We start from the raw sequence: 25829 nt of genomic DNA on the forward strand, positions 1-25829 counted from the left end.
GCTCAACATATGTTCTGCTGTGGCTTTTAGCTACAGCACTCGTAGGCTTGGGGTAAAGATGAAATATTTGATCTTTGATCATAAGGTAAGACAAAATATAATGTCATTATATAAATGCATGGTACCCAATATAAATGCCCAAACCTTGAATACTGGGTGCAGTTCTGGCCACCCTATCTCAAAAAGATATATTAGATCTGGAAAAAGTACAAAGAAGGGCAACAAAAAAAGATTAGAGGAATGGAACTACCACCATCTGAGAAGAGATTCAAAAGACTGGTACTGTTCGATTTAGGAGAGAGATAACGGGGGGACATGATAGATAGCTATAAAATCACAAATGGTATAGAGGAAAAAGTATTATTTACTTCATCACATAACAAGAACCAGGGGTCACACAATGAAATTAATAGACAACAGGTTTAAAAACAAAACATAAGGAAGTACTTCGTGCAATTCATAGTCAACCTGTGGAACTCATTGCTAGGGATGTTGTGAAGGCCAAAAGTATAACTCGGTTCAAAAAATAATTAGATAAGCACATGGAGGATAGGTCCATCACTGGCTGTTAGCCAAGATGCAACCCCACGTGCAGTGTCCTTAAACCTCTGACTGCCAGAAGCTGGCACTGGACGACAGTGAATGGATCAATTGATGACGACCCCGTTCTGTACATTCCTTCCAAAGCATCTGGCACCGGCCACTGGCAGAAGACAGGATATTGGGCTACATGGACCATTGGTCTGACCCAGTATGGCCATTCTTATATTCTGATGCAGTGCCCCAGGCGAAGCATTTAGAAGGCATTGCTCCCAATGCTTTCTGGAGCTCTCATTTACAAAAGGGGAAACACCCATAGTTAGACCCCACAAAAAGGTGCAGAGTATACTCCGCTGTATGGCTGGCCAGAGCTCCTGTGGTTGATGCAGAGGAAGGCGAAGTAATGATTCCTCTGGACACCCTTCTAGAGAGGCTAAAACCCCATGGAACACTAACACAGTGAATAAGGAATATGACCATATTTTGCTCCTATGCCAGGTATTTAAAAGATGTGGGGGAAGCAAAAAAATCACCTAATTTTTGAGCCTGTGTTTCAAATGACTTGTAAAGTTTTCTAGGAAAATTATACCTTAACCTACCACATATGAAACTTCAGGCAGATTGATTTCGTACTGAACAAAAACGTTAGGTGTATGTGTAAAAAGTCAGGTCTAAAATGAAATCCTTGTTTTGAAGTAGGTAGAAACTAGTTTCCCTCTGCATGTTAGAGTAAAGGTAATTTATAAGTGGTTCATATTAAATAGGCACACCCTTACAAGGCTGTAGGGCTTAAATCTGTGCAAGACCAATTACAATTCGAGAGAGACATATAAAAATAAAAATCTAACAAAGCACACAAGGTTGCAGAGTGACAACTGATATTTAGCTTTAAACTGGAAACAGTAAAGCATGCAGTACTAAAGGCCATAAGAAAGGAGGAACAAAGCAAAGAAACAGGCCTCAAAGACTAAAGTTACACCAGACAATAAACAAAAATATTCACAGAAGCTTTAAAGTCCCAATGTGAAAGGTAAGAATTTATTTTCATAAATAATATCCACAAAGTTGATAATGTATGCAGAGTGTCGTTGGCAACATCATAGAGAAAAGGTTTTCCTCATGATTGCAAGTGCTTTGGAGGATAGGATTAAAATTCAAAATGATCTGGAGAAACAGGAGAAATGATCTGAAGTAAACAGGATGAAATTCAATAAAGACAAATGCAAAGTACTCCACTTAGGAAGGAACAATCAGTTACACACAAAATAGGAAATAACTGCCTAGGAAGAAGTACTGTGGAAAGGGACGTAGGGGCACAGTGGAACACAAGCTAAATATGAGTCAACAGTGTAACATTGTTGCGAAAAAAGCAAACATTTTGGGATGTATTAGCAGGAGTGTTGTAAGCAAGACACGAGAAGTAGTTGTTCCGCTCTACTCCACGCAAATTAGGCATCAGCTGTAGTATTGTGTCCAATTCTGGGCACCATTTTTCAGGAAAGATGTGGACAAATTGGAGAAAGTCCAGAGAAGAGCAACAAAAATTATTCAAGGTCTAAAAACATGACCTATGAGGGAAGACTGAAAAAATTGGGTTTAGAGTCTGGAGAAGAGAAGACTGAGGGGGAACATGATAACAGTTTTCAAGTGCATAAAAGGTTATTACAAGGAGGAGGGTGAAAAATTGTTCTCCTTAACCTCTGAGAATAGACAAGAAGCAATGGGTTTAAATTGCAGCAAGGGCAGTTTAGTTTGGACATTAGGAAAAACTTCCTAACTGTCAGGATGGTTAAGCACTGTAATAAATTGCTCATGGAGGTTACGGAATCTCCATCATTGGAGAGTTAAGAGAAGATTAGACGAACACCTGTCAGGGATGGTCTAGGCAATATTTAGTCTTGCCACGAGTGCAGGGGACTGAACTGGATTAGATGACTTCTCGAGGTCCCTTCCAGTCCTATGAAAATGTATCCACTACATAAATACCCCACACACTTTATTTAAGTTTGATCCTCCTCCACATGTCTTACACCAGAGTTTTAATGAAGTGAATGATCAGACTCCATAATGGTGATAATTTCTTAATTTTTTCTAAAGAACTTTTCCTTTAATACTACAGCAGCACAGAGTACCTGGCAGAATTTAAGGAAACTTCTTCTGCACCAATAGTTCTCTTAGGCATTAGGATTCAGCGTTCTCCAAATTCTTACCCTTCCCTAAAGCATACAGCATCACACAGAAGATTTTGAAAGCAGATGTTTTGACTAACAAAGAGCACATTCATTAAAACACAAGATAGTCCCTCTTTTCTTGTGTGCAGATGGAAACTGATTCCTATTGCATGCAAAGTGCTTAGCCTATATTAAGACTTGTACAATTATCTAACAGGGTCCAAAGGAACACTCTCTCAAGCCAAATGCAAAATCAAATGCATCTTGCATGGAAGAAATAGTGGTTTTGTTTTAAATAAAAAATTTACAGAAATATTTCTAAGATTTAAGAAAAATTTTGGCTCAAATTACCCATGAGTGTTGTTAACTGGCAGAAACAATAAATAGGCATGCTCTCTTAGAGGATGTTGCTGAATGCTGTCTAGCTAATTTCTGTCTCCCTCCAAAATCAGGAAAAAAGAAATATATGGTGCTGAAGAAAAATATTTGAGAACAGGACTCTAAAATTAGTGTTAGCATGCAAACATTTATAACAGGGCAGGACACAACAAGACCCTCTCTTGTCCTCTAGATTTTAAATAAAAATAAAACTCATTCATTGAAACAAATCCAATTATGGACATAGAGTTTAGCCCAGTGGTGGGCAACCTGCGGCCATCAGGGTAATCTGATTGCAGGCCGCGAGACATTTTGCTGACATTGACCGTCCGCAGGCACCACCCCCCTCAGCTCTCAGTGGCCGCGGTTCTCTGTTCCCGGCCAATGGGAACTGTGGGAAGTGGCGCCTGCAGGCGAAGGGGCTGCAGGGACGTACTGGCCGCCACAGCTCCCATTGGCCGGGAACAGAGAACCATGGCCACTGGGAGCTGCAGGGGGCGGTGCCTGCAGACAGTCAACATCAGCAAAATGTCTCACGGCCTGCAATCAGATTACCCTGGTGGGCTGCAGGTTGCCCTCCACTGGTTTAGCCTTTTCTCTCAAAACATCTCTGCAGTAATAACTCAGAACTCCTTACACTGTATTGCTCCAGATTCTTCTCTTTATTAGCCTCTGTATCTTCTAAATCTTTGTGTATTGCTGCAATCTGTCGTTTTTTGTCATTGATTGCCTGATCTAGAGACTTGAGTTCCTTTTTAATCCACTTATCCCTTTCTTCTTTGGAAGTAAACTGGCTTCCTCGGCCTTGTTTTGCATAAAGATCTGTTCTTTCCTGGGTAGCTTGTGCTAGTCTAGATAAGAGAGAGAAAAATAAGTTTCTTTATAACGTGTCAAACATATTTCATTTAAAGATTTTATTCAGAAGATCTTCAAGAAAAAAGTGCTATCAACTTAATTTTAAACCGTTAACAGTGGTCAAACAACAATTTGAATTTTTTTTTTTTTTTTGCAAGCTATACAACCATCTCAGAGAACACTTTAAAATGAGCAAAGCAATTAAGAGGCACCAATTTACTTTTGTTTTGAATTTTCACTTACTCTCCATGGGTTGCTTTTTTAAAGCTTGAAAACAAGTTCCTTCTCACTTATCAAGTTTGCCTTTTTTCTAATAAGCAAAAGATCCTCACTTCCTTTGCCTCCTTGTTCACTAGTACAACACTGATTCTTTCAAAAAAGCTTTTTTAATAAGGTTCTTGAGAAACAACAATTATCTTCAAACTCAGTGCCTCTGCAAGCAACGAGCAAATATAACGCAGGGCCACATAAGCACCGAATGTGTGTGCTTTTTTATATTTTATTTTATTTTTTAATTAGTTGGTGAAAGGGGCATTTCTTTGTAAATAAAAAAACATTTAGACTCAAATGCATTCTCTCACTCTATAACATCTGTAATGTATTTACAATTTTCATTATATACTGCTTTCGCATTACTCCTTGCTCCTTCTAAAATGGTTTAATTTCTTGTATGGTGAGCCACAGACCTAGCAATTCCTCGCTCTTCTTTTTCTTTTACACTGTTGAATTTGGGTTCCGTTTCTGCCAGCTCTTTCTGCTTCTCCTCAATTTTCTCAAGAAGCTTCTGCCTCTCCTTTAACAGTCTTTTCTAAAAATAAACAAAGTAATATTTAATACCAATAACTAAGCAGATCAACTTTGTATAATCATTAAATTTGTGAACATAGTAGGGCATTTCTAGGGCATATTTTAATATTTGTAAAAATGCTAAATGGACTCCACTGCTTGTCTGACACTACACTGCTTTGACACATGACTGAGGTAGGTTCAGGAGCAACCTTGAATCAGCAAGGTTTGAGAAGGTGAGGCTACACTAGGAGGGTAACAAAGATCAATACAGGCCCAACAGTTGTACTCAGTACTGCTACACTGAATAATCTTCTTTCAGATGATTCACAACATCCTCCCTTTAGTATTTACCATATGATTGAAAAGGATGAGGACTACAGCTAGTTGATTTTACAATATGGGGGTAGAAAGAAATAATTGATCTATTATTATGTTTTACAGCACTCAAAAGTGTGCTATGCACTTCAGGGCACAGAACTCTTGTATTGTTGTGAAGTTCTTCCAGTGTAATTAAATCTTACATCTATTAGTAGGTGTCATAATACCTTAGTACTGATAATACACGCATAAGTTATAGCCAAAAATGTGATCCATACAAAACAGTGAATTTGTACATTTTATTCTTGCAGCTGCTTCTTACCCTTTGTTCACTGTTGCCAGCTAGTTCGTCTTGCAAGTCCTTAGCTTTAAGTTCTAATTTGGTCCTCTGCTTAATCTGCTCCTGTCTCTCAGCACTGAGTTGTTCCTTCTCCTCTTTCATCGCTGAAATCTTTGTTTTTAGTTCTCGAACTTGTCGTTCAATATCCTATACAAACGGAAGTATGTAATATATGTTCTTAAACATACACAAACCTTCTATCACAGCTTGATCTAATCCATATTTCAGTACCCATTAAGGGAATTAGCACAAGACAGCTTCATTATTTAACCATTAAGATTAAAGAGAATGTGAGAAGAAAAGAAAAATAGTCACCACAATATGAAGTCCAAAAATCTTTAAAATTAACCTTAAAAATAAGTTGATTGTTTAATTTGCTTTAAAATTTAGGAACACCCATAGGGTAACTCAGAATCCTAGGCCAGAGGAGTCCGTTGTGATCATCTAGTCTGACCTCCTGTAAAATACAAGCCATAGAGCCCCCTAAAATAATTCCTTTTGAATTAGAGTACATCTTTTTAACTATCCAGCCTTGATTTATAAATGGTCAGTGATGGGGAATCCACTATGACCCTTGGTAAACTGTTCCAATGGCTAATGACTCTGTGTTAAAAATGTACACCTTATTTCCAGTCTGAATTTGTATAGCTTCAACTTCCATCCATTACATTGGGTGATACCTTTCTCTCCTAGGCTGAAGAGACCATTATTAAATATTTGTTCCCCATGTAGATACCTGTAAGATTGAACAAGTCACCCCTTAACCATCTCTATGTTAAGCTTAGTAGAGTGAATTCTTTGAGTCTATCACTGTAAGGCATGTTTTCTAATCCTTTAATCATTCTTGTGGCTCTTCTCTGAACCTGCTCCAATTTATCACTATCCTTCTTGAATTGTGGACACCAGAACTGGACATAATATTCCAGCAGCAGTCGCAACAGTGACGAATACAGACTTAAAATAACCTTTCTACTCAACTCGAGATTCCCCTGTTCATGCATGCAAAGATCACATTAGCTCTTTTGACTACAGCGTTGCACTGGGTGCTCACGTTCAGCTGATAAAGCACCACGAACTGCAAACCTTTTCCAGAGTCCTGATTCCCAAGATAGAGTCCCTCATCCTGTAAGTATGGCCTACATTCTTTGCTCCTAGATGTATATATTTGCATTTAGGCATATTATTTGTCTGGGTCCAGCTTACCAAGCAATGCAGATCTGTCTGTATCACTGACCTGTCCTTCATTATTTACCACTCCTCAATCTTTGTGTTGTCTGTAAATGTTATAAGTTATGGTTTTATGTTTTCTTCCAGGTCATTAATAAAAATGTTAAATAACAGAAGGCCAAAAACCGATCTCTGAGGGTCCCCACTAGAAACACACTCGCTCAATGATGATCCCGCATCTACCACTACATTTTGAGACCTATCAGTTAGCCAGTTTTCAATCCATTTATTGTGTACCATGTTAATTTTCTGTTGTTCTAATGCCTCACAGAAATCTAAAAATATTAGATCAACACTACTACCTTTATAAATCAAACCTGTGATCGCATTAAAATAAATAAATAAATATATATAAAAAAATTGGTTTGACAGGATCCATTTTCCATTGATTGGCATTAAATAATCAAATAACTCCAAAGTCTGTGTTTAAATTCACTCAGATTTGAGACATCAGACTGAAATGTTCACACACAAAAAAAGTGACCCGAAAGACTTTTCAAGGCAATTCGACTACATATAGTCAACACAAAAACCTTGAGTTGCCCATGTCAGTACACTGCTTCTAGATTTTACCTCCATTTTATCTCTAGCATCTTGTTGTGCATCTCTCAACTGCCTTGATTTCTCTCCACTTGTCTCTCGTTTGGCAGAAAGCTGTACAGAAATAATATTGCTTAATTAACAAGTTCCTTTTTTTTAATCACTCATCGATTCAGAAAAAAAATGTTAATTTGGTACATTAATGAGCCTAAAAATGTCACAATTTAACTACTCTATTTAGGTTAAGCAAATGTCCATACAAAACTATGTACGTTTAAATATTAAGTGTCTATAACAAAGGAAATATACAATGAAGGGTAATAAGATGCTTTACCTCATCAAGTTTAGCACGTGTTTCATTGAGTTCCTGGTTATAAATGGTGTATTCTAATGCTCTCCTCATTTTATCCCACTTCTGATACTGAGCTAGCTCTTCTTTCTCCTCTTCCAGGGTATGTAATCGCTCTTCAATGTACTTCAACAACTCATTGATTTTCTCTCGTTTACCCTCTTTAGAACATGAGAAGCAAGAAAAGGATGGCAACTAAATTATTATTATATTCAGAATATTTGTTTTTCTTTTTAGATCATTCTCTTATCTTTGACTCGTAAGTAAAGCTTTTGATTTGAAAAAAACGGATTGACTGAAATGAAGATCTAGGTCTGGAATTAACTTTCAGACACATCCTCTTTCCAAAAATTCCCATCTTCCAAGGCTCATGCTATTCCAACTCTACTTCTGTTTCTCAGTAGGGGATAGTTAATGGGCAACTGTTCTGAGCATACATGTAACAGAATGAAGCCATCGCTGGGACTTTACATTTAGTCAACATGAAGATCATGAAAGACAAAGGCCAGACAATTTGGAGACAGAGCTGTTAGTCCATTGAGTATTCCTGGATTGTTGGCATTTTTGTTTGTTTTGGATGTACATGTTGAACCTCTTTAGTACGGCACCCTCGGGACCTGACCGGCGCCGAACCAGAGAATTTGCCGAACCACAGGAGGTTAATGTAGAGTGCCAGCAGGTCTCCACAGGCGTGGAAAGTAGAGGTGTGCGGGGTGCTAAAGCACCCCCAGGCTTTAAGCCTGGGGTCCCGGCTGCTGGCCCCCTGCCCGGGGGCTCAGATGCCAGCCCCAGGTCCTCCCCTTCCCTCCCAGGGCTTGAACGCCGCGAATCAGCTGTCTGCGGCACTCCGGAAGCGCTGGGAGGGAGGAGGAGGAGTTGGTAAGCATGGGAGAAGGGGGGAGCTTGGCCACGGTGGATGCTCCGCACCCACTAATTTTTCCCCATGGGTGCTCCAGCCTCGGAGCACCCACAGAGTCGGTGCCTATGTCGGACGACAGATGAGGGCAGGGGCCTGGACTCTATGACCTCTCGAGGTCCCTTCCAGGCCTAGAGTCTATTAATCTATGAATCTATGTTGCTGGACCAGGGAGTGCCAGATTAGAGAGGTTCAACCTGTATAAGAAAATGGGCAAGGTAGGGAAATGAGAGGGAGAATGAGAGAAAGGCATCAGAACATGAATTGAAAGTGTAACTGTTGCCTTAAAACCAGGGGCCATGTACTCCTCAGAATAATGAGACCAAATTCCATGACAACCACAGCTAAATCCAGCTGCAACACTGATCTATTCTCTTGCCACTCCCCACCACAAATGCAAACAGCTATGGCTCATAGCTGAAGTCATCCATTGCTGTAAAAGCAACCAATCATTTGAGGGTTGTTGTTTTTTTTTGGCATAATGTTCATCAGGCACCTAGCTCCAGTTCCTAGGCCTTGAATACTCTGATATGGTCCAGGCAGCCAAAAACTCAGAACCCCTCCCCATGTATACCAGAGAAGGGGTCAGCTAGGAGCCATTTTCATAGATTTGGCTCCTGGACTTCAGCTGTTCTGCATTTCAGGCAGTTCAGCATGCCAGCCTGCACTTCTAGCTCCCCCACTCCTTAAGTAAAAATTAGGCTCTAATTTTGGCTCCATGGAACAGTGCAGGGAGAACACATAGTAAACCAAGTAACTCCCACTCATGGGGAAAGCTAGAGAACATGAGACAGCTACAGCCAGGACCAGAAGATAGAACCAAACACTGGAAGTCTGTTTATAGCAAGAGTGAATTCCATTGTAAAAAAAATTTGATTTCTGTGGCATCTTGGAAAAAAGTGTCAAATTCTGCATTTGTGGAGTCCACGGGTCCCCGACTGAAATGAACAGGGAAGTTCACAAAAGTTAGAGCTATTGTTTCAGGATTCCTGCAGACTCAGGAAGACATCAATGCCAGTTTGCATGTTCAAGTTAGGTCCACAAATAAGGGCTAGAAATATAACTTTTAAAAAGTAAAAATTGACTCTGGAGCACAACCCAGTAGCAAATTTCATGGCTGAAGAATATATGATACTCTGGCCCTAATTTTGAATTTTTTGGCTTTTTTAAGTTTGTAAGCATCATAAGCCAAGTGTTTTTTTAATGTTATTTATTTTGGCTGTGCCAGTGGATAAAAATGTCCCCTTCCACCACTTTGGTGAAGCATGCTGTGTACTGGTTAACTGCTACCTGCAACCTAGCAGTAGGTTACATGTGTAGATGTTCTATAGAGTTTGTGAAGCCCTTTGGGAATCTTTGGAGTGAAAGAAAAAATGTAAAATAATTTAAATTATTAAATTTATTAAACATTTATCAAAGAATTAATTTTAACAAGCAAGTTATAAACTCTTGAAATTAGTGCAACTACTATGGCACGAACCAGAACATTCCTTATATAAAACAAACACAGATAATAAAGATCATTATTTTTTACCGGTTTCTTTCATTAAGGAAATACTTTCTTCTTTGCGCTCATCATATACTCTAGTACCAGCTACTTCTCTTAACAACTTCAATCTCTGAGAGTCAGGAGCTGTTGCCATCTGGTTGATCTAAGAATTCAAGAAAACAAAAAGTTACAAGATTACATTTTGAACATCATGTTCCTTATATAGTAATAATGATCAACATCACATAAGAGATCTAGTACAGGGCATGTCTCTTATAACTGTTTAATTTTAGCAGAACTTCATTAATTCTCACTTTGTTTACCAACAGACCTGATAACACTTTCCAGTCAGGTATCATATGCTTAAAAATCAAGCTAGTATGAAACATTCAGCTGAAAACCCACCCTGCCAATTTCTGATATATACTTGCTTAAGGATACAATTCTTCAGGACTGGGTTTTTTCAGGAAGATTAGAAATTCTAATTTACCCTATTTTCCTCCTTTTGAGACATCAATTTCTTTTTAAGAGACAGGAAGTTGTATACTTTTATGATTCTACTTGTAATTCATTTTTATTAATTTTCAAATACTAGTAGACTTTACTGAAACCTAGTATAAGTTAGTATTCCTTGGACTTCAAAGGGAGATAATATATCAGCTTAACTGATTTTCACAGAGACTCAACTATGAGCATTAATATTCTGCTGCAGCAAAATCACCTCTTACTTTCCCTATCTCCAGAAGGCCATGTACTTCAATGTATTATGTCAAAAAAAAAAAACACACCACCACACCTCAGCTCACACTGCAGTCATACTTCACACCACCAGCACCTGGCGCTCTAACATTACTGAAACGGTGTATGGGCTTTTAGTAATTAATACCATGTCAGGTTCACTATTCTTCACTAGAATTATCACCATTCTTCATAAGAATTTTAGTTGCTGCATCTTTATGGAATGCTTGTAGATAAATGTTTTCAATTTATACAGAGCATGAAGACTAGTAAATCTACTTTGACTTTTAACCTGCAATAGGATCCATGTGGGCTGACTCCTGCACTAGCGCAGAGTTACTTTCTAACTCAAATTTTTTATTTGTTCCTCCATTTGGCAAATTCAGTTGTATAGCAAAAACATATCCTGTGTTGCTAAATGGGAATTATCAATATTGCTCTTATTTTTTCAGTTTTTCTTGTCAGTAAAGTACTTGCAGATAAAATGAGTTTTTCAGTAACTGGTCAAGAGAACTATTTTTAGGATTATGAAGTCAAAATTATCAATATAGATAATTGGCAGATTCAGCCGTTAAACATGTCTTGCCCCACAATGAAAGTCAAACAGGTTCAATACTGACAATTCTGTAAAACAAGTTTCCAAAACTTTCTGAACTGGAAAATATAACGTATAGAAATACAAACAAAAGATGGTACTAATTATTTTCAGGGCTCTTCTTGGAAATCAAGGATTTCAAAAGCTACATTGATGCACATGTTATGATTGAATTTTCTCTGTACTTAAATAAAGCTGGTCGATTACAGCAACGTTATATGCAGGAACACTTATAAAATAGATGCTTCTAATCAGAATGATGGAGGAATACAGAATTACTTTTCTTTCTAATTACAACTACTTTATTTCTATATAAAGGAGCCGTACCCTGAGGAATCATTTGCAAAATAAGAGTGCACAGGAAGAACTAGTCATTTCTATATTGTTTAAAAGTAAAAAGAAAGCCTGATTATTCATTTGCAATAATTAAGTTAAACTGTAGTCCTCCAAAAAGTCTGAACTTTCTTTATAAACGAGTGATTTAATTTTGCTTTTTGATAAGCAATCTTACCTTTCCTTGTTTGACAATATAGTAGGGATTACTGCGAGAAAACCCAGCACTTTCAAGAAGGTTCATCACATCGTTTTTCCTGTAAATAACATTTCTCAAATAGTAAGTATACTTTTAAATAACTACGTTTGACAAACATGACTCCTCAACAAATCAGTACTAAACCTACACATATGAATACTGCTTGTGGTGCATGCTCTCCATTGGGATATCTCTTTAAAGAAGTTTCTGTATATAATAATATCTAATCATGTATTAAAACCTAAACTGATAAACAATAAATGAGAAAATGAAAACAGAAAGAATCTAAGCAAGATATATGGGGCTGGGAAGAGATTACGACTAAGAAAGGCACTCCACACCAACAGCGGCTAGTACAGGTAACAGAGAAACTGATGCCACAAAGAATTATTTGGAATTTAGCATAAGATTTTGCTTCTTTTCTTCTCATTTTCAGTTATTAAAAGCAAGTTGCTGAGGATTATATAATTAATGCAAAAGCATTAACACTATCCAATAATTAGTTAGGCCAGCTGATGTCTACTAAAACACTGAGAGGAAGCGATATAGAAGTATGACTATTTGGAAGAGTGGAGACATCAGCATGTGTTAGCCATACTGAGAAGAGCTGAGATGTCAGAAAAATTGTAAAGCCATAATTTAGTTTAACATAGGCATTTTAAAATAAAGTGTCATATGCCAATATAGCTCATAATATTAGAATTTTACACTTAGTTTCTTCCAATTTTGGTAAAGAGTTTTACCGGGCAATTTAAACATGAAGCAGTACTAAGAATAAAAATATACCTAGTTCTGGCTTTGTTGGGCAACTTTGTATTCATATCTAAACAATAAAACTTAAACAAGAGAAACAAGATACTACATTTTCTTTTCTGTAAGCCAAGTTTAAAAAAGGACTTGTTATTGCTAATGCATTACTGTAGTTTAACTCACTAATCTTTCAACTCTGGAGGTTAAGATTCAAATTTTGGTAGTCATAGGTGAAAGTAGTCTTTTCTAGACCCTATTTATTCACATAATCCCTTGTCCCATTAATGCAGCAAGATTCGAAGTGTCCAGTCAAGAGAAAGAGATGCCTAGAATAGCTGGTGAGAACTGAGGACTACTGGCAAAGCAAGTTTAGAAAGAATACACAGCACCCCTGCTATGACTGCCTCAGGTTAGTAATATCAATCCTCACATTCATGAGCACTCAAATTCATCTTTAAATGTAAAAAAAGCTTTAGAGAAACTTTTAAAGTTTACAAGTGATAAGAATGGCCCTTAAATTTGTAATGGCCCTGTAAGACCAAAGGGGGGGAGCTGAATTCAGATAAAGGAAAAATCTCAAGAGATTTATCATCTAACCTTCATGAGTAAATAAAGTTCCACGAAAAAAAAAAAAAAAAAGTACGTATACACACATGCACTCCCATAAAATCTCTCTACTGGATTCAACAGGAGGGTGGGGTGGGGTGGGGGGGAGGAGTATTGCTGTTTGTATGCAAGTTTGAATCTATTTTGAAATACTCTTATCACTGTATAAAGATTTGTTTTTCAATAACTATTTTCTTCATATACAGATCATATACAGGAGTTTGAGAGCACAATCTGAAACCCCAGACAAGGTGCTCCACATCGCCACCAATCATACCAAATATGCCTCTCTCTATTGGCAGCCGTACATTCCTGGTGACAAAGGAGGATAGAAGGCTTTAAGTGCATAAGTGGTTGGGATCAGAGGACTGGGAATGAAATTCTGTGCTATTTACAACCTGTACAATTCCACTAACTTCACAAGATAGTTGTGTGGAACAGAAATCAGTGCAGTTTGGTGCTAAAGTAGAGAATCTTGCCTTTGAGGAGCTGGGAGGGGAAAGACGACGGAAATACTTTGTGGAAGTTTGAGGTATGCTAGTTATATGTAGTTTAAAACTACTGTGAGCCATGTGCCTAGGAAGAAAAAAAAAATAGTTGCAGAAAAAACAAATTGGCATATAAAAAAAAAGTTATTTCAAAACAGATTCCAATTTATAAATAGAAAAGTATTGTTCCTTCCATTGAATCTAATGGAGTTATTCCCTTCCTGTCCTTCGGCCTCAACATACAAGCACTACCAGGAATAGTGAACTTCCTACTAGGCCTAATCCCATTGAACAGGCCTACTGGTAAGAATTATTCTTGAAGTAAGTATTTGTAGAATGAGACCCCTAACTTGTCATGCAGAAAATGGCTGCTTCATGTTCAAACTGTACAAATGGTAAATAGTAAAATTTCAAAATAAATGTCAATTTAGTTTTTGAAAAAAGAATGGTGACTTTTGGAAATAAATAGAAGTTTTCTTTTATGAAATTAAATGGATATCAAATTCAACCCACTCACAATTCAGATATTATATAAGGACTAAAAATAAAGATTTATTAGCAGACTCTATTGGTATTAAATATTGCTGGCAAAGGAACTCATATGTTATAAATTAATTAAATCTAAAGATATAAACAAATACACATTCTGAATGATTCCACTACACTTTACAATATTGTGTATTCAGTTCATTTGGGGTGAAGAAAAGAAGTACCTACGTCACCATTTTCTTGTCTAAGAAATATTGGTCCTTTTTGGCTCCAATAACTCTGCGAAGCGAAACTTCCTCTTTATCAATCTTAAGAAAACAAAAAGGACAAATTTAACTGCCTGTGACCGTCATTTATGATTAACCCACAGTATTTACAGTATCGTCCACTAAAACCGAACCAAAAGAGAATTACTTTAATGAAGATTCAAATAACTAAGAGGGTAGTCTAATGAGCAGATGTGTTTTCTAGAAATTTTTTTAAAACTTACTGGTAACCTGTTGTCGGAGTTGTCAAAAATAATTTCCACAAATGCTGAAATAACACGAGGACCTGTGCCTTCCTAAAGAAAAAAAGATATTTATTTTGGTTAGACTACTCCCTCTTTAAACTGATTTTTAAAATGTATATTTTTCTTGATTTCTCAAAGACTCCAAAGTATTTATATACACAGTGCTTATTTGACAATTTTCAAACTTACATTTCTGAAAATAAACTTGAGAAGTATACAGCTCAAAAGGTCGTATGTACATTGTGTCCTCTGTCTACAGTGCAGGAATTATATAAGATGTATAATTGTGTGCCAAAAGAGTATCATATCCAGTTTTCTGCTGCACTGTCGTAGACATTTAATGAGGTTGAAAATATGGAAATCCAAATATTTTAAAAAAAAAAACAAATACTGATAACATTGGTAATTTGTAGTACTGCAACTTTCTTGATTGACTGTATTAGGGAACAGTTAGGTCTATAAGCTGAAAAGAACATTCCCTATTAAACACTGAAATGCATATGAGAATTTTGTACTACTTATTTAGGAAATTAGTGGTTCCCTTGCCATGTTACAAAAAGGCAAATTATGTTAATGTAAAGCAAAATAAGTTTTGCCAGGAGGCAGAGAGGAAAAGTTGCTATGCACGCTTTCAACAAGAGCTGTTTTTAAGTATTTGCATTTCAGTGAGTTGCCTACTTTACAACAACAAAATACTTTAACACATATTACATCATTTTGTTTTGTTTTAAAGTATCTTCACTTACATGCAACAAAGCCAGTCTCTGCTCTGGGCGAAGATGACTAAACTCATCACTGAGGACAAACTGAATTGCTGTAATAAAAAGAAAAAGAAAAAAAAAGTAGTGGTACAAAAGTTCTGTTCTTTCTTTTAAGAGCAGTACTCAGTATGTTTCTTTATAACCAAATTGTATCCTTCTTTAGCTCACATATTAAGAGTAATATGTAAGCATTAAATCACAGTGTCTCATTTTTAAAAGGTTTCAGAGTAGCAGCCGTGTTAGTCTGTATCTGCAAAAAGAAGAACAGGAGTACTTGTGGCACCTTAGTCTCTAAGGTGCCACAAGTACTCCTGTTCTTCATTTTTAAAATAAACTGTTCTTGGATCCTGGTCATTTGGCCTTGTCTATTTGGCCTTGCTCTGAAAAATGTTCCATTGTTGCTAACCCCAGAGCAATGAACTGCTGAAATAATAGTAATGTAAACAAGTATCTGAGAGCCACCCGGATTTCTACCATGTCACGTAGACCTGCTCAGAGCAGGTTTAGAATACACAGTGCTTAAAAATCCAAGAGGCACTTGGAGCTTTGTATATACTACCATCACAGCTGCTATCGGTCGAGCAACACTAGGGTTACCATACGTCCTCTTTTTCCCAGACATGTCTGGCTTTTCGGCAGTCAAACTCCCGTCCGGGGGGAACTGCCAAAAAGCCAAACATGTCCGGGAAAATGGCAGCTCTGCTCCTCCCCTGACTCTTCGGCTCTGTTTAAGCGCTATGGGCTTCAGGCAGCCCCCTTGCCTCCGGACCCCAGCTGCCGGCCGGGCACTTCCCCTCCCGGGCTCTGGCGGCGCAGGGTCCGGAGGCACGGGGGCTGCCCAAAGCCGGTAGCGCTCGGGCAGCCCGGCTCTTAAACAGAGCCAAAGAGTCGGGGAGGAGCAGAGCCGCTGCGGCCGGAGGCTCTGCTCCTCTTCGGCTCTGTTTAAGAGCCGGGCTGCCCGAGCGCTACTGGCTTCGGGCAGCCCCCGTGCCTCCGGACCCTGCGCCGCCAGAGCCCAGGAGGGGAAGTGCCCGGCTGAGGACGCAGGGTCCGGAGGCATAGGGGCTGCCCAAAGCCCGAGCGCTACCAACTTCACGGTTTGCCGGGCAGCCTCCAGACCCTGCGCCCCCGGCTGGGCGCTTCCCCTCCCGGGCTCCAGCTGCGCTGGGGAAGCGCTGGCCGGGGGCACAGAGTCTGGGGGCTGCCCGGCAAACCGTGAAGCCGGTAGCGCTGGGGCAGCCCTTTCCCCGTGGCTGGGAGTGGGAGGGAGGATGGGCGGAGTTAGGGCGGGGAAGGGGCGGAGTTGGGATGGGGCTAGGGGTGGGGAAATGGGCAGGGCCAGGGCCCGTGGAGGGTCCTCTTTTTTTATTTATGAGATATGGTAACCCTAAGCAACACTGATGTTAGAAAAGGTGATAAATATTTCCAAAAAAGCCAGGTGTAGATGTAGCCTCGGGACAGCATAAGTGATAGTAAGCAATCTACACTATATTGCTAGTCCCACAAGTTACAGTAAAAAATGATAAAGCACAATGGGGAAGCATCACATCTGCCAAAAAAGAGCTACATGATCTCACCTAAAATACTCTGGTGTTTGTTTTTATATGACACAGACAACTTAGAATTTACTCAGTTAAAAGTGTTAAAAAAAGTCACTGGTACTACACTTGTCTGATTTTCCCTGTCTTCCTATTTTTGAAGATTTTCCCACCCCTGCCCCCCTTTTGCAATGTAAAAGACATACACAGGGGAAACTGAATATTAAATAAGTGCATAATGTAAAACTGACAAAAAAGAGTTTATGGTTTTTCAGTCACAGTCATTTAGTTGTTACATGTAGCAACAGTAATACCTACCATAGAAAAAGTTACTTTTCCCAGATCCATTTCTTCCCACTAAATACGAAAGGTAACAAAGTTATAAATTCAGAAGTTTTCAGGAATTTAAATAAATTAAGTAAGTGGTATGGCAATACATGAAACTTCGGCAATGAATTTAAGAATTCAACTTTAGTAGATCTAGACAAAATACAACCTTCTAGGAATGAAACCACCTTTTAGCAGGATGGATCAGGGAGTCATTACCTGAACAAGATAGAATGGCGCCTAGCCCCAGTTCCCTCCCGTCCCACAACAGAGACATTACTGTGATCTACAAAACCTATGAAAGAGCATTTTATACCCAAAACAGTTATGATATTAAATCAATCCAGATTATCATCATCACTCTCTGTATTTTTACTACTACTTTTGGCCAGGTTACATCAGTTTTTAACCCGGGATCCATTTCTTAAATCCCTCAATTTAAATCCCTCATATTTTACAAAGTAGATTTATGTCTATATGCTGAGACTGATCCCACACATAGATATTTGTTGTAAGTCCTCAACTTGTCAGTTGCAAAGAAACGAATGCATCAGCAAGAAGAGTACGGCTTTAATTATATTTCAACAGTATCAAAACTATTGCTATAAGCCAACAGGTTTACACCAATTCACATACAATAGTTTCATATAATCAAATCAACACCTGTGAATATTCCTATCACACTGATATGACATTTTAAGAGAGAAATAATGGTAAGACTACATTTTTCTTTTAAAAACAAACATTGTCTGGATGATTTTTTTTTAAACTCTCATTGAAGTGAGACTCAAGAAGCATGTGACATAAGCAGGCACAGTAACATTTGACACGCAACTATGCCAATACACTTCCATTCTCACACACAGTTACAGTTTGGTTACAGAGCCTCTCTTGACCACACTTAAATTAATGTGGTAGTTTTATTACGTGGCTGAAAATTCACTGACAATTAAAGAAAAAAAGCTCAGTACTTTAAGAAAATAAATTCTTAGAGTCATTTTCCATTCAACAACTAGAATCACTGAATAATTAAATAAGATGGGTTAATGAGGGCTAGAGCAGTCTGATGGGGAAAACTACACAACTCTGAAAGGACTAAATATTCCTATTTAAAACAGCAACAAAGGAAAATGAAAACCAACTCATATTTACAACTCAACACAAAGGGACAAATGCACTTTGGAAGTTTTACTTTGAAATAACTGAGGAGTTAAACTAATGTACAGTACATGATCAATCATCCAGTAGAAGTGATTGGTTATATAGTAAAATTACTACTAAAACATTAAGAATTATATGATTTTAAACATACAGTATTCCAACTGTATGAAATTATTTTCTCAGAAGTAAAGCAAGAGAAAACTATTGCTAACTGCCCTGTACTGCTCTAAAGGAAACCAATGTGTTTACCAATCAACAAAAACAATTGCATTTGAAAATTACACTTGACTATCAGGTGACAATTTATATAGCTAAATTTAAACAATTAACACTTAAGAATCCAGTTTGATTGGGAATTTTTTTAAGCCAGCTTCGTTCTATGACCTGTTGCAAATAACTATATTTTAGTTACACGTTAGGAAGATAATGAGGAAAATAAATAAAAACATGTTCCAATTTGAGGACAGGTGGTATCCTTAAATGTTTTCTATGAACAAATGGTGTAAATAATGATCCCTCTTTTATAATTAGTCACAGTATATGCAGTTCTTAAAGATAATTTGTATTTTTTAAATGTGCATGTATGAATTCACTCAGCCCCTTAAATATACAATTAAATTACCAACAGCTCATTTCTGCTAGATTTTGCACTTTGGTATATATTAACACTGGAAGCATTAAACATTATTTGACCACAATATTACTACTCATTTTTTGACATTTTTTCTTTCAAGTCTGTCAGTTTTAAGTGACAGAATACGTAACACTCCTCAAAGTATTTTAATCAGGCTGAACCTTAGGAGGGATCACCTGACATCCAGAATATAATTCATGAGTCACAGTATACTTCAAGTATTCTGCAACCCTGATCCTACAACAAGCTCCATGCAGGTGAACCCTGGGTCTGTGTGGAGCCTCACTGACTACAGGTGGAGGGGTCCACTCCTATACTGAATCTTATTGCAAGATTAGAGCCAATGAACAGTCATTATGGCAAAATTAAAATTAAATTATCTGCAAAGCATAATAATTCTATTTGTTGCAAGTAGAAAGGGTCCTGTAATACCGGAGAGAAGAGTTTCAAATTTAGTCAGTAGGTACACAACTGCCTCTGAAATCTGAAGGGCTATCAAAAATCATAAAGACCACTGACTTGACCCTTGATCAAAAATAACGAGGTAATGCTAGTTCACACTGTAGTATGTTTACAAGAACAACTTACCAATGACATTGTGTTTTGAACTGAAAGGATCTACAATAGTTTGATCTCTGTAGCTTCGAAATCCCTGAATGATCACCTGATGGATAAACAAGTTAAATAATCTTAAAAAATGAAGGAAACTGCCATATATACTTGTTCATAAGCCGAATTTTTTTTAGTAAAAAAGGGAAGCACCAAAGACGGGGGTAGTTAGTGTTGTTGTTTTTTAAAGAGGTACACGATTTTAAATTTGTAACTCAAATAAATAGGTTTCTATTTTTTTTTAATCACAATACATATAGTAATTTTTCATTCCAGTCTTGCAGTTCAGATCCAAGTACATTTTAAGAAATTAAGGGTGAGGTTAAAAAAAAAAAAAAAAACACTTCTCACCCCAACATTAGTTTATGAGTAGGTTTTTTTCTATCACAGAAGGTACACTTGTACACATCTAGGTCAAAGAATAATAAATAAGGAAATATTCAAATAAACTCAACCTTGCTGTCACAGCATAAAGCAACATGAAAGGATGTACACACAATGACAGATTAGAGTAAAAAAAGTCAAGGGCTCAGTTCTAGCAGGACAGGAATTTTTTTTAAGTTAATTTCATACCCCAATTAGCATATTTAGCATAAGAGTGCAACTTGCAAGCTCTACGTAGAGCAGTGGCTGCATGTAAAAATTATAGATAACAGACCTATTTCTATCTAGGAAGTAGACCAACATGCTCAGTAAGCTTTTTTGGTGTGTAGTGCTAAAACTAGTGAGCAAGATCAAAGCCTCTCAACGTTAAGAAGTCTGCCAGTTTCAAATGGAATAAAATCAGTCTTCCTTTTCTACCATTTATGTTAACCTTTTTGTGAAAATGTACAAACTGTTCCTCATTATTTACTTGGTGCTAGTAGTCCAAGTATTTTCCAGGCAGGAAGAAAATTTGGCCAAATGAGTTCACCTAATACATTTGCACAAAAACTACAGGAAAAGGATTAACTGAAGGTGTGAGACAAATCAGTAAGTTCAAAAATATCTCTCAGATATATTAGAGAGACAAGGTGGGAGCAGTAATATCTTTTATTGGGCCAACTCCTGCTGGTGAAGAGACAAGCTTTCGCTGCACAGAACGGTTCTCCAGGTCTGGGAAAAGTATGCAGATTGTTAAGTATAAGTACTTAACATATACTCTAAAGGAGCATTCAAGGTGAAGTGTCCTGTTAACAGCCCGGCAGTCACAGAACAAAAAAGGTAGTTAATAGTTTACAGATTATTGTAATAAACCATAAATCTAGTGTCTTTATTAACCCCATGATTTTTAGTATCTACCTGAGAGTTATGAATTTAAGTTCCCAGACTCATCTTTTGAAGATGTTGTGCAGGTTTTCTTTGAGGATGAGAACTGAGAGGTCAGATACAGAGTGATCATTTTGTGAAAATTGTTTGCCCACAGGTGACATGGTGCTTTTGTCTTACATTTCTGTGTGAGTTCATTAAAGTGCATACTGATTGTCTGGTTTCACCCACATATTTGTTATTGGGACATTTAGTGCAAATGTTATGATAGGCATGTATAGGACCCATGGATTTTGAAAGGTGTATTATGGGACTGTGGGGTAGTGATCATTGTAGCAATGTAGATATGTCTGCAAGTTTTACATCTGTTGTTCTGGCAGGGGTCTGGTGCTGCTCTGAGTTGATGGGTCCTAGTTTGTGGGGAGCTTGCTTCTGATGATAAGCTGGGCAAGGCTGGGGGTTCTCTGAAGGCCAAAAGAGAAGGTTTAGGAAAGATTTCTTTCCAGATGCAGTCCTCATCAAGTACGGGTTGTAAATGTTTAATGATAACCTGTATGGATTCAAGCATGGGGTGATAGGTGACAACTAGGAGTATGCGGACAGAGGATTTTTTCCCTCTTGAATTCAAGCAGGTTCTCTTGGGGTATTTGGATGGCCCATTCCATGATGCGATCTACTTTTCTGGTGGAGTGTCTTTGTTTGGTGAAAGTATTTTAAGTGTGTTACAGTGTGTATCGCAGACTTTCTCCTTGGAGCTTATTCTGTGGTATCTCAGGGCCAGGCTGTAGATGGCAGATTTTCATCATGAACGGTCCCTTAGAAGGTGTGTTAACTACTTATGATAAGCAATCTGTTCCATCTTCTATTTAGCTGTGACACTCTGGGCTTGTCTACACTGGCCCGCTAAAATGAGCGTGGCTGCGATCGATGCAGCAGTATCCATTTAGTGGGTCTGGTGAAGACACAGTAAGTCAATGGGAAAGCACTCTCCCGTCAACTTCAGTACTCCGCCTTCCCGAAAGGCGGAAGTTAGGTCGGCAGGAGAGCATCTCCTGCCAACATAATGTGGTGTAGACATACATTCGGTCAATGTAAGCTATGTCGCTCGGGGGGAGGGAGGGAGGGTGATTTTTTCACGCCCCTGAGCGACGTAACTTACATCAACTTAAGCCGCAACGTAGACTAGCCCTCTGAATACCTTTCCTAAACCTGAAGAAAAGCTCTGTGTAGCGAAAAAGCTTACCTTTTTTGGACCAATTTCTACAGGTGAAGGACATTACTTCACCCACCTTGTCTCTCTAATATCCTGGAACCAACACAGCTAAAACAACACAACAAACCTCAGATACACTGTCAGTTCCACATTTTTTTTCCTTAGGTGTAGTAGAGATTTCAGTCTGGTAAGCTAAAGTAAAATATAGTGCATAGGGTATTTGTATCTTAAAACTGGCTCTGCAGACCAGAAAAACTCAGCTAGCTTTTGTAGTACGTGTCTATCTCAAGCAAACCCCTCCAATTACAAAAGAACATAAGAACGGCCATACTGGGTCAGACCAATGCCAGGCGCTTCAGAGGGAATGAACAGAACAGGTAATCATCAAGTGATCCATCCCCTGTCACCCATTCCCAGCTTCTGGCAAACAGAGGCCTGGGCCACCAGCAGGAGATTCCTTCAACTCTCCCCAGTAAAGAGGACATTTCTGCCTAATACAAGACTGAGGTGAAGTGAGAGACAAAAAGGAGGACATGAGGGAAAACTATAGAATCCACTTAGAAGAAAAAAAAAAAAAAAAAAAAAAACCACATTTCTCCAGCCTAGTTTTTAGTGACAATAGTTGTAGAAGAAACAGCGCTAGTATTGTCTTCATCTTCCTCCCTCTAGCTTATTCCCCCAATTGAAGCCATGTTATTGTGAAAATTATAACTGTCTCTCAAATAGGTAATTATAACTATGTGTAGGAGCTAGAGTGGCCAGATGTCCAGTTTTCGACCAGAAAGTCCAGTCGAAAAGGGAACCTGATAGTGTCCGGTCAGCACGGTAACCAGCTTCTGCTGCCGGAGAGTGGGAAGAGCAGCAGCTGCTGCTGGAGCCTGGAGGAGCACGCAGGAATGGCTCCAGAGGAGAGGGATACCGGAAGCTCCTACGTCCTGCCCCAAGCGTGGCTCTCCCTCCCTCACCCTGCTGCAGTTACCCCTCCACCCCTGTAGCCTGGCTTTCCCTCCACCGCCCTGTCCCAGTCACCCCACCCCCAGAGCCCTGCTCAGCTGGCAAAGGGAGGGAGGTAGAGAGAGGCAGCAAGTGAAGGTGGGAAAGAGAAGCAGGGGGCAGGGCAGGTTCCAGTGCTCAATGTCCGATTTTCACAAATTAGAAAGTTGGTCACCCTAGTAGGAACAGATGAACTATTAAACACCAATATTGTTTTCCTACTAATATTCTCACTGCTGAAGTAAGGAAGAAATAGATTATATAAGCAAAACTGCTTCTAAGCAGAATAGTTTTGTTGGCATCTTCCTTTCCAGTATTCTGACCCCAGCATTCCTGCGTATTTATTCAAAACTGATAAAAAGCACCTATTCTGGGATTTAGGCACCATACAGACAATCATCAAAAACACACACAAACTCATGATATTAAAAAGACTAGAAAAATCCTCTCGACCCGCCAAAACAACCTTTCCTTCTACTACAAAACCCCCATTCAAATTCTGCCCCTGAAAAATCCTGATAAAATACAATAAATGCTGCAAAGCTCATGTATTCCAGTAGCACCTAAAGGCCCCATTGTGCTATGAACTGTACAAACATATAATAGACACTCTCCTACTCCCAAAAGCTTATAGTCTTAATAGACAAGACAAAGAATTGGGAAGATGGGGGAGGGAAGAGAATGGCCTAATTAATTCTTTAATTTTATTTATTTATTTTTAAGGCTCTGTCAAATAGCAGGGGTAAGTCTGAGTTCATGAATCAAGGACCCTTCATGAAAAACAACTCTTGTTTAAACTCATGTGCTGTAAGCTTGGATACGTCAGATGATTACAACTACACTGATATCACACAAAGTGAAGCAATCTCTAAGGCAGACAAGACCCAACACATATAGGGGCTTAGAGGTTAAAACCAAAACTTCACAAGAAATCAGATAGTTGGCCCTCTCACAGAGTCAAATTTATTCTTCATCTGCAGAGCACAAACACCACACATCACTACTGGCAACTATAGCTAGTTATCTGGATATCCAGAAAAATTGGTGATAGCAGACCACTAAGTTGCAAACCTGAGAAACAGCATATACCCTTCATTCAGGAAAAATGATACAATCTTGACATTCCTCTGGTTCCATCTCCCAGTGTATAAAGTCTTCTAGGGGTTAATACACAGAGACATTCAGGCTTCAAAAGCTATTAGGCACTGAATAAGTCACTTTCTCATCTGACGCAGTCAATGAAGTTTAAATATCAAGCTAATATTCTCCCACATACTAAGACACCATAGCCAATACCTCCTTATTAACAGCCCCATACAAAATGGGAAGGGGAGAGGTAACAAAATGGAACCCTCACACAACAGATCCCTCAGGGAAGATGGGAAATAGCTCAGTATTAACTACTCTTTTGCCCATCTCAAAAAGAAAGAAATGTAGCCACTAAACATCACATGTCCCTGTGCTAGGGTAACAAGTGAAACACCACCACCTCATGGTCAATAGTTGCAAAGGTAACTAATAGATCTGAAATATTTTTTTACAAGGTTCCTGGCCAAGGAATTGGGTAAAGGGGATAGATTTCAGTCAGGCTTTTTGACACAGCCCCACATGACATTCTCGTAAGCAAGCTAGGGAAATGTGGTCTAGATGAAATTACTATAAGGGGGGTGATTTTAGTAAAGCTTCTGATACTGTCCCACATGACCTTCTCATAAACAAACTAGAGAAATGCAACCTAGATGGAGCTACTATAAGGTGGATGGAAAACCCTTCCCAGAGAGTAGTTATCAGTGGTTCCCAGTCATGCTGGAAGAGCATAATGAGTGGGATCCTGCAGGGATCAGTTCTGGGTCCAGTTCTGTTCAATATCTTCATCAATGATTTAGAAAATGGCATACAGAGTACACTTATAAACTTTGCGGATGATAGCAAGCTGGGAGGGTTGCAAGTGCTTTGGAGGATAGGATTAAAATTCAAAATGATCTGGACAAACTGGAGAAATGGTCTGAAGTGAATAGGATGAAATTCAATAAGGACAAATGCAAAGTACTCCACTTAGGAAGGAACAATCAGTTGCACACATACAAAATGGGAAATGACTGCGTAGGAAGGAGTACTGTGGAAAGGGATCTGGGGGTCCTAGTGGACCACAAGCTGAGTCAACAGTGTAACGCTGTTGCAAAAAAAAAAAAAAGTGAACATCATTCTGGGATGTATTAGCAGGAGTGTTGTAAGCAAGACACGAGAAGTAATTTGTCCGCTGTGATTAGGCCTAAGCTGGAGTATTGTGTCCAGTTCTGGGCACCACATTTCAGGAAGGATGTGGACAAACTGGAGAGAGTCCAGAGAAGAGCAACACAAATGATTAAAGGTCTAGAAAACATGACCTATGAGGGAAGATTGAAGAAATTGGGTTTGTTTAGTCTGGAAAAGAGAAGACTGAGAGGGGACATGATAACAGTTTTCAAGTACATAAAAGTTTGTTACAAGGAGGAGGAATAAAAATTGTTTTTCTTAGCCTCTGAGGATAGCACAAGAAGCAATGGGCTTAAACTACAGCAAGGCGGTTTAGGAAAAACATTAGGAAAAACTTCCTAACTGTCAGAGTGGTTAAGCACTGGAATAAATTGCCTAGGGAGGTTGTGGAATCTCCATCATTGGATATTTTTAAAAGCAGGTTAGACAAACACCAGTCAGGAATGGTCTCAATAATTAGTCCTGCCA

General features: G+C 38.6%; 1 protein-coding gene across 1 annotated transcript in view; it reads right to left on the bottom strand.

Moving 5' to 3' along the window:
- Positions 1-25829, bottom strand: part of SMC3 (structural maintenance of chromosomes 3) — a 49103-nt gene that overhangs the window by 20662 nt on the left and 2612 nt on the right. Inside the window, exons 2-13 of the mRNA XM_005308150.4 lie at positions 19631-19706; positions 17239-17277; positions 15368-15435; positions 14601-14672; positions 14339-14418; positions 11757-11835; positions 9958-10075; positions 7493-7668; positions 7192-7272; positions 5374-5538; positions 4631-4752; positions 3727-3940 (exon numbers count right to left, since the gene is read on the bottom strand). Of these exons, the coding sequence (XP_005308207.1) occupies positions 3727-3940; positions 4631-4752; positions 5374-5538; positions 7192-7272; positions 7493-7668; positions 9958-10075; positions 11757-11835; positions 14339-14418; positions 14601-14672; positions 15368-15435; positions 17239-17277; positions 19631-19706 (1290 nt within the window). The remainder of the gene's footprint in view (positions 1-3726; positions 3941-4630; positions 4753-5373; positions 5539-7191; positions 7273-7492; positions 7669-9957; positions 10076-11756; positions 11836-14338; positions 14419-14600; positions 14673-15367; positions 15436-17238; positions 17278-19630; positions 19707-25829) is intronic.

This window comes from Chrysemys picta, chromosome 7 (assembly GCF_011386835.1).
Source record: "Chrysemys picta bellii isolate R12L10 chromosome 7, ASM1138683v2, whole genome shotgun sequence".
Taxonomy (NCBI): domain Eukaryota; kingdom Metazoa; phylum Chordata; order Testudines; family Emydidae; genus Chrysemys; species Chrysemys picta.